The 8,948-nt window shown below is 44.3% G+C and overlaps 1 protein-coding gene across 4 annotated transcripts; it reads right to left on the reverse strand.

The window, feature by feature from the left end:
• Positions 1 to 1,156: 1,156 nt before the first annotated feature.
• On the reverse strand, positions 1,157 to 6,067 carry ZNF232 (zinc finger protein 232). Of its 4 annotated transcripts, none has more exons than XM_069483419.1 (4): positions 6,030 to 6,067; positions 4,603 to 4,890; positions 4,086 to 4,239; positions 1,157 to 1,965 (listed from the first exon to the last, which is right to left on the reverse strand). In XM_069483419.1, exons 2-4 carry the CDS (start codon positions 4,867 to 4,869, stop codon positions 1,205 to 1,207), a joined length of 1,182 nt encoding a protein of 393 aa, XP_069339520.1. In that variant the 5' UTR covers positions 4,870 to 4,890; positions 6,030 to 6,067; the 3' UTR covers positions 1,157 to 1,204. The 4 variants fall into 4 exon arrangements, with proteins under 4 accessions (XP_069339520.1, XP_069339519.1, XP_069339518.1 ...); XM_069483418.1 differs by having other exon boundaries at positions 4,603 to 4,990; positions 6,030 to 6,052; XM_069483417.1 differs by having other exon boundaries at positions 1,157 to 1,938; positions 4,519 to 4,990; positions 6,030 to 6,052.
• Positions 6,068 to 8,948: the final 2,881 nt, after the last annotated feature.

The following is an 8,948-nucleotide window of genomic DNA, read 5'->3' on the forward strand; positions in this document are numbered from 1 at the left end:
GCCTGCAGCACCTCAGTGAACTTCACCATCCAGTGGGCCAATAGCCAATGTTGTGTTGGTAAATATTTAATAACTAGCTCAAAAACAAAAAAATCTGATTTGTTGCATTTGCTGACTTCCATGGTGTGAATACTTCCACTGCGGCTAATTTCAATGCAGATTTGAGAACAGATGTACAAAACTGGCTCTTGCAAGCCTATACAGATTAACTATGGTACATCACTGGAACAATCACATCCTGTCCAATCTTGAGGTCTGAATTTCAATACTGGTCGGGGTCAGGGGTACCCTCTTCTAAGTCTGCTTCTTCCTTGAGAATTCTCCCTCAGCCCTAGTAGCTATTTCTATATTCCTTAGAGATCTCTTTACCTCCTTTAGCAGAGAATCTCTTTTTATTATTTAACACTTCTTTATATTAAACTTTCCCTGTTCAAATTATTAGTGTGATTTCTGTGTCCTGCCTGGATACTTGCAGATATGACCCTGTCCAAGGAGGTAGACCAGTATGGGTCTGAGAAAGGGCTACAATCAGAGACCCATTCACAATAAATACTAATATAACTACCACTGCCTGAGCAGCTGCTTTGTGCCAGGCCCAGAACTCTTTTTTTTTTTTTTTTGAGACAGAGTCTTGCTCTGTTGCCCAGGCTAGAGTACCGTGGCATCAAGCTCACAGCAACCTTAAACTCCTGGGCTTAAGCAATCCTTCTGCCTCAGCCTCCCAAGTAGCTGGGATTACAGGCATGCGCCACCATGCCCGGCTAATTTTTTCTATATATATTTTTCGCTATCCAGCTAATTTCTTTCTATTTTTAGCTGAGATGGTGTCTCAAACTTGCTCAGGCCAGTCTCGAACTCCTGACCTTGAGCGATCCACCCGCCTCGGCCTCCCAGAGTGCTAGGATTACAGGCATGAGCCACCGTGCCCAGCCCAGGCCCAGAGCTCTAATGAAGCATCACCAGACCTATCTTATTGGTGGGCAAACTGGGCAGCTCAGAATCCTGCTCAAGGTCATGCTAGAAAGAAGAACAGTACAATCTGGCTCTTATTTGCAGCCAAAGGCAACCTAATTGATACAGTCATCTTAAAGAACAGGAAGTGATGATCTGCAGGTGGGACTAAACAGTTTTTCCTAAATCAAGAAAGACACAGGAAAAACCTTAAGGTGCTGATAACTCTTATGGGATCTAGTCCTAAAGAATATTAGACAAATGTACAAGTCTGTCTGGAAATGTTCTCACCTTCAATACAATGGGAAGGCTCTTTTTTGGTATGAGCCCTCTGGTGTCTAATAAGCTCTGAACTCCATCTGTAAGCTTTCCCACATCCCTTGCATACAAAAGGTTTCTCTCCGCTGTGAATTCTCAGATGCTGACTTAGATATGAGCTTTGACTGAAGGCCTTCCCACACTCATTACATTCATAAGGCTTCTCTCCTGAATGAATCCTCTGATGTTGAACAAGATGAGCACCCCACCTGAAGGCCTTCCCGCATTCATTACATTCATAGGGTTTCTCTCCTGTATGAATTCGCTGATGCTGAATGAGGTTTGAGCTCTGATTGAAAGTTTTCCCACAATCACTACACTTATAGGGTTTCTCTCCAGAATGAATTCTCTGGTGAATTACAAGGTGTGAGTTATAAATGAAGGCTTTACCACATTCACTACATTCATGGTCTTTCTTCCCTGTGGGAGTTTTCTTATGGGTGACAACCATCTGTCTGAAACTTTTCCCCTGCGCAGGGGACCGCCTCAGTCTCTCTGCTTTGGGATTTCTCTGCTGCTGGTCTAAGGTACCCTCAACTTCAGAGGTAGCTTCAAATGTAGAGGTGTTGGTGGCGAGTTTTTCTGAGGACACCTGAGATTCCACTTCAGTAATGGGCAGTTGTGGCAATGATCCCTTGTCCTTGGGCTCCGGACCATCTTCTGTAACAACTGATGGAAAATGTAAACATTCCTGTTCTGGATGTATGGAGAAATGACATTTAGATTAGAATTTACATTTCTGAAGTGAAAATAAAAGCTTAGACAATATTCACTAGATAAATGATAAAGACTAGTATATCTATTTACTTAGATATTACCAATGGTTATCTCTTGGTGATGGGAATGTATAAGAGAGAGGGTTTCTTTTTTCCTTCCCCTGCTTATCTGTTTTTTTTTCTAATTTTTCCATAATGGAACACTAAATAAGTGTTATTGAAAAAATAAAAGTTTCAAAGCAGGATCCTGTTAGGATTCACTCCTGAAAAATAAGACAAAATCTCATGTTTTCAAGAAATTGGGGAGTGGTCAACTGATGTTGTGAAGGAAGGGAAAAATAAGAAAGGAGAATCATTAGGGTTAGGGAAAAGTGATGTTTCTAAAGGCAGAAGGACTGTGTTCCTCCTGGCTCTGTAACCTTTACCTCTTCCCATTCATTTCCCCACCGCATAAATGGACAGCTACTGAAGCAGAGCCTCCCACAGCTACTTCCTTTATCGAAAGAAGGCGTGCCAGCTCCCTGCCTCCTATCTGCTTTGGGCTCTGTCTTTCCCTTTGCCCTGCTCCTTAAAAAAGGAAGAAAAGAGTGCTTTGCCTTTTTGTTTTTAAATGTCTGTAAGACAGTTTATGTTTTATTTGTCTGTAACAATCTCTATAGTCTAAGGAGAACAAAAAGCAATTGCTTTAAGCTAACTCAAGATCATTTGATTTAAAAAATACATTTTTTTTTCCAGGTTAAATGCTGTGGTTAAAGAAGTCTGAAATATGCTTGCTATAAAAAAAACCACACAATAGCTAGCTGCTTTTTAAAAGTAAAGTATCAAGTTGATAAACGAATAGAGGCTTACTAAACAGAAGTAAAGGAGACAAGAAAAAGTCTGGAAAAATGAGGAAAGGAGAGCTTGGTGGTAAAAACATACTTCTGAGACAAACTCTAAGATTAGTCTGCATTTCTAGTTTTCCCCATTTTGCTACTAACAAGAATTCTACTTTTCGGCCGGGCGCGGTGGCTCACGCCTGTAATCCTAGCACTCTGGGAGGCCGAGGTGGGCGGATCGTTTGAGCTCAGGAGTTCGAGACCAGCCTGAGCAAGAGTGAGACCCCATCTCTACTAAAAATAGAAAGAAGTTATATGGACAGTTAAAAATATATATAGAAAAAATTAGCCGGGCATGGTGGCGCATGCCTGTAGTCCCAGCTACTCGGGAGGCTGAGACAGGAGGATCGCTTGAGCTCAGGAGTTTGAGGTTGCTGTGAGCTAGGCTAACGCCACGGCACTCACTCTAGCCTGGGCAACAGAGTGAGACTCTGTCTCAAAAAAAAAAAAAAAAAAAAAGAATTCTACTTTTCAAATGCTTTTGTTTGATGGTGGGGTTGTGGTATAAAACCAATTAGTAAATACACTCTTCCTGATTAGAAACATATGCATATTACATGTTCACCACAGTTCATATTACAGAGGTCAGCAAGGACAGTTCACTGTCCTGAATCTCTAGGTCAATTGTCTCTAAGTCTAGTGTTTGCCACTGGGACAGAGGAGAGGATGTTTGTGGGGATGTATGCAGGCTGAGAAGGAAGTTTTTGCAGTAAATCTGAAGGGTAGAAGGTATTAATAAATGCACACGTAAGAGGGTTTCAAATATGGCTATTTAGACTGCGGGGGCCGGGGGGAGATGGTAGATAAAGATGATGACAGGCTGTGTCTTACGTAGGACTGCATTATGGCTTAAAAGTGTTTTGGGAGGGATGGGGAAATTAAAGGAAAGGATCTCAATGCTGGCCTCTAAGCTCAAAGCTGAGCTATTACAAACCAGAAGTCAAAAGCAGTGGAGATAATGAAGCAGATATTATGTCAGTTTAATTTATATAAGTTTTTAGTTTAATCCTTGAGCTATCTCATGAGGTAGGTTATTCTTACTCCTAATTTTACAGGTGATAAAACAGGAAAAACCTCTAACCTAAGAGATAAGAATAGGAAGACCAAGATGATGATAAAAAAACATTTGGGCACCTACTATTTGCCCTTTATAGGTAGTAGGTTCTGTACCCTTTATATTCCCTCTTCCTCCTCTCCCTCCCCACAGAATCCTGCTCCTCACCACTCTCTGGGAAAGGCTGGGTCTCCTGAAATTCACACTTGAGCTGCGTCTCCTTAGGCTGGAGCTGGATGCTCAGTGCCTCCTGGGCTGCTCCCAGAGGTGCCTTCTTCTCCCACGGCTCTTCCTGTGTAGGTCCACGTGCAGGGCCCGGGACCTGGAGGTGATCAGGCACCACTCGGTTTATGTGGGACCAAAGCTTCCAAGGAGACTTTAGAGAGCCTCCTCAAAGTCAGCACAGGGGAAGGAAGAGGAACTAGAGTCTCTTTCTCATTCAGGGCTTGAGGGCAGAAAAGACAGAGACAGAAACATATACTAACTACTCTACCTGGCCCAAGAGAGGTTTGACCTTGGCAACTCCCCCTATTGCTGCCCCTCTGTCCAGCCTGAAGGTCATTGATCTGGCTCCCAAAACAGATCAAATCCCCCTTCCCACCTGCGGTCCTGGTTCAAGTCCTTTCTCTAAATCCTCCAGCACAGTCACAGCCTCCTCTCCACTCTTAGGGTGATGTCCCCGCACCCAGGACTGGAGCTCCTCAGGTAGGATGGTCAGGAATTGTTCCAGCACCAGTAACTCCAGGATCTGCTCCTTGGTGTGTCTCTCTGGCCTCAGCCACTCACAGCAGAGTACCCGTAGTCGGCTCAGGGCCTCCCGGGGACCAGGAGTCTCTTGGTAACAGAGTTGCCTGAAGCGCTGGCGAAAGATCTCTTGACTGGTAGAGTGGTTCCTAGGTAGCCTGGTCTCATACTCCCAAGACTGCCCCTCTTCCTTTGGCTCCATCATCATAATCTCTTGTTCCTGTGTATCCTGAAGGGCCAGAGTTTTAGCTGCTGTTAGTGATACAGCCATCCCAGTCTGGACTAGCTCCGTAGAAGGCCCATACCAGCTCAAATCTTTCAGGGGCACCCTGTAACATAAGAAGAAATCATTCTTCTTTTTTCATTCATAAAACACATACTTAGCATCTACAAAGACTCAAATTCCATAATATACCCTCTTATTCCCTCTTTCTCCTCTGCCCCTACCCAGAATCCTGCCCCACTATGTCACAGCTTTTCAGATACTTGCAGTCTGGTAGAGACAGGGCCGTAAAGTGGTTTTCTATAGATAATAAATGCTGTAACAGGAAAAAACAGCAGGAAAAAAAATTCTGGGGGCCCATACGAAGAAACGACTATTGGAAAGAAACCAGTTTGAAGCAAAACTTGTTTCCAGATTCGGAGCCCAGAGCTGAGCTGCTTTCAGACGAGGTGGCCCTGCTGGGAAGACAGCCTCCTCCCAGATGGCCCATTCACCCTTTTTCAAATTTCTGAAGTAGTGGCTGCAGCGAAATAAAAATGTAAACCCCTTCTAAGGGGCTGGATCTTACTCAGACGCCTCGGATTTGTAGAAGGGCCCTGTTACGGGGCTGCTACGAGCAAGACTTGGTCTCTGGTACAGTGTCAGCGCCAGGGAAATCTAACAGGGAAGGAGGTGGGACACGCTCAGAGGCCATTAAAGGAGCGCAAATGGGGACCGCTGGCCGAGGACAAAGGAGGCGCGAAGACAAACGTGAGAGGCACCCGTGTCTCCGAGGGCGATGCCCCGGCTGCGCCAGCCCCCCGCTGAACTTCTACCCCGGCCCCGGGCAGGTGCCCACCCGAAAGCCCTGGGGAGAGGGTTGTCGTCCAGGCCAGTTACAACTCCCCACCAAACACCATTCACTCTTCCCCCTGGGATCTCGAGAAAAGAGAAGAGAGGCACCGAGGTCCCTAGCCCTCCACAGCACGTGACGTACGTGACGCACCGCAGGCAGCGGAGCGCGGGTACCCGGCTGGCCCAAATCCCTCTCCACACAAGCTGCGGCGCCGCCTGCGAGTCCTGAGCAGGACTCCGCTGCCTGCCGCGACCGGCAAATGCAGCCGGGCTCTCAGCTGCACCTCGCGGCTACCGCCGGCAAGACTCACCTCAAAGCATCGGGAGGTTCCATGGGGCACCACCGCGAGCTGCGCCGCTGCCAGTACCCTACCCTAGTCGCAGGTTTGCGCCTGCGCCTGCGCGTGCCGCAGCCTCAGCCTCCCACTCCCAGAAGCCTCCGCGTTGCCGGCTGCAGCTCGCGGACTCCGCTCAGACTTGTGGTCGCCGCTGAGAGACAGGATGGCAGGAGCCGGCTTCTGGCTCGGACTTGAACCTAGTACAAGCGAGTGAGCCTCCTCTACGGGTGGACTTCAGTCGACCTGGTCTCTGGGATTTGCAGTCCTTGGGCAGGTGGAGGCAGGGCCGGTGAGAGCGGGTTACTTGACCATGTCGGGCGGGCGTCGCTTCTCTGTGGGATTGTACCTTAAGGACAGTGCTGGTTGACGGAAATGTCAGGGAAATTCTATCTAGTCTTGGGCATGGCCTTTTGCAACACTTCCTCCTTTAGGTTCTATTTTCCAGTTATCTCTTCCCAGATCTTATGAAAGGGTCGTCACAGCCGAAGAAGACGTTCCCCTCACGGGGAAAATATTTCCCAACCACCGGCCTACCCTTGTCCATTGGTAAATAAAAAGCAATTCCTAGAGCATAGGGGGAGGGGAGGAGAAAAAGAATTCTAGGGTTTCATTTTATTGGGGTGGGGGAAACTATTGCCATCCTTGTTTTCCAAAGATAATAGAGAAATATAAGTTCGAGGAAAGGTAAGGTAACCATTATGAGAATAGAAAAGTACAGTAGAACGTCCAAATTAATAAGGGAAAAAATAGAATGCAGTAGAATTTGAGCAAACCAGTAAAAATAAGAAAGAAGCAGCCACTTGATTGAACCAGTAAAAGTGATATTGTCAAAAAAATAAAAAAGAAAGAAAGAAAGAAAAAGAAGCCACTTGGATCGAAAGGAAATGAAAAGCAAAATTACAAACTACATAGAAGGCAACGGAAAGAACACTTCATGCTAAAACCTGTGAGACCGTAGCAACAGCCATACTTGAACATGTATAGCCTTCATTACCTCCTTTATTAATGGATAAAGATATAAAAGAATTTAAAGTTAAGGAACTTAAAAAGCATAGTAAAATAAGCCAAAAGAAACAAGGAAGAGTGAATTAAAGCTAAAAACTATAATTCATGAAATAGAAAAAAAATGGTTGGAGGGATAAAATCAAATGCTGATTCTTTTGAAAAGAATATTAAACTGTTTAGAGCCTGATTAAGGAAAAGAAATAAAAATTAACAAGAGTAAGAATGGGAAATAAAACATAACCACAGAATCAGAAGAGATTAAAACGATTAGAGACTATTACATTCAACTTTAGGGTAGCATATTTGAAAACCTAGATGAAATGGATGATTTTCTAGCAAAATATAAATTACCAAAATTGCATGCACCATCCTAAATGTTTATAAAACAACCCTGACTCAGGCAAAAGATCTCAAGGAAGTGCTACAGAGGATTTACATTTTAATGTAACATGAAGCACTACTTTCAGGAAAATAAATTTCTAAATGGGAATCATTAAAATATTTAGTGACCAAATTTTTTTTTTTTTTTTTTTTTTTTTTTGAGACAGAGTCTCACTCTGTTGCCCAGGCTAGAGTGAGTGCCGTGGCGTCAGCCTAGCTCACAGCAACCTCAAACTCCTGGACTCAAGCGATCCTCCTGTCTCAGCCTCCCGAGTAGCTGGGACTACAGGCATGCACCACCATGCCCGGCTAATTTTTTCTATATATATTTTTAGCTGTCCATATAATTTCTTTCTATTTTTAGTAGAGATGGGGTCTCGCTCTTGCTCAGGCTGGTCTCGAACTCCTGAGCTCAAACGATCCGCCCACCTCGGCCTCCCAGAGAGCTAGGATTACAGGCGTGAGCCACCGCGCCCGGCCGTGACCAAGTTTAATTTGAAAATAAATGGATACTTTGTCCAAGCAAAATATAATTTAACCTGAGTTTTTTCCTGCAACATATAGTTTATATCTACAGGGGAAGAAAAGCAAGAAAGAAAACGACCTATACTACCTCTTGTGATGAATATAATTTTCAATAAAAAGACTAGACAATTACAAACTTGGACATCCATTCAAGCATTTATGAACAAAAATATATATGTAAGTCTAAGTCTGGGTTGGGGGATGAAGTGAAAAAAAAGTAGCTTCCTGCTTTGAGGAAGGTAAAAGGCTAGGTAGTTGGGAATGTGAAGAAAACAAGAGTACATAAAAGATTTACAGTACAATAATGGCTTCTGGTAAGTTGTGGCATTGGAGAATCAAAGCACTTTAGCTTGTTCATTCAAACAAATCATGCTTCAATGTTTGAATTTTTCTCATAATGAACAAAATAATTGTTTTTAAAAAAGTGCTAAGGCATTCCCCGTTTAAGAACTGAGTGTGTGCCTGACAACTTGTCAGACATGTTATCTGTATTTACAGAAAAAATGAGCAGTTTCAGTAGTAGGGACCTCGGAGTGCTACAGGGGATCGGAAGGGCTTCAGATAGAGAACTGGGCCTTAAAGGGTTAGCACAATGCTGTGGCTATTTAGGGACAGTAATTAGACCAGATCTTGAGCTAGGGGGTTTCATGAAATCAGAGACAAGTAAGTTAGTAGGGGACCAGATGAAAGAAGGTATTGAGTCCCAAGCCAAGGCCTTTTACTTTAGGTAATAGGCAGCCACTGGCTCTTTTTTTGGATGTGAGTTTACATATGTTTCTGTGGGAAAGATGATGAAAGCATTGTTTTAGGAAAATGAAATAGTGGTATATGTGATGGATTAGAAAGGTAAACAGTTTCAAGGCTACTATAATGTAATACCAAGGCTCAGAGGAGCCTTGTCATACCTTTACTCTCAGGATTTAAAGGTACTGCCAGGCCGGGCGCGGTGGCTCACGCCTGTAATCCTAGCACTCTGGGAGG

Source organism: Eulemur rufifrons, chromosome 9 (genome assembly GCF_041146395.1).
Source record: "Eulemur rufifrons isolate Redbay chromosome 9, OSU_ERuf_1, whole genome shotgun sequence".
Classification (NCBI taxonomy): Eukaryota; Metazoa; Chordata; class Mammalia; order Primates; family Lemuridae; genus Eulemur; species Eulemur rufifrons.

Excerpts from the sequence above, each read along its gene's own strand:
- ZNF232 (XM_069483416.1), bottom strand. The coding sequence starts at position 6,052 with ATGGAACCTCCCGATGCTTTGAG. Across the intron at positions 4,991-6,029 it reads GAACCTCCCGATGCTTTGAG|GGTGCCCCTGAAAGATTTGA; the intron begins GTGAGTCTTGCC and ends CTTATGTTACAG. Across the intron at positions 4,240-4,518 it reads GACTTGAACCAGGACCGCAG|GTCCCGGGCCCTGCACGTGG; the intron begins GTGGGAAGGGGG and ends GATCACCTCCAG.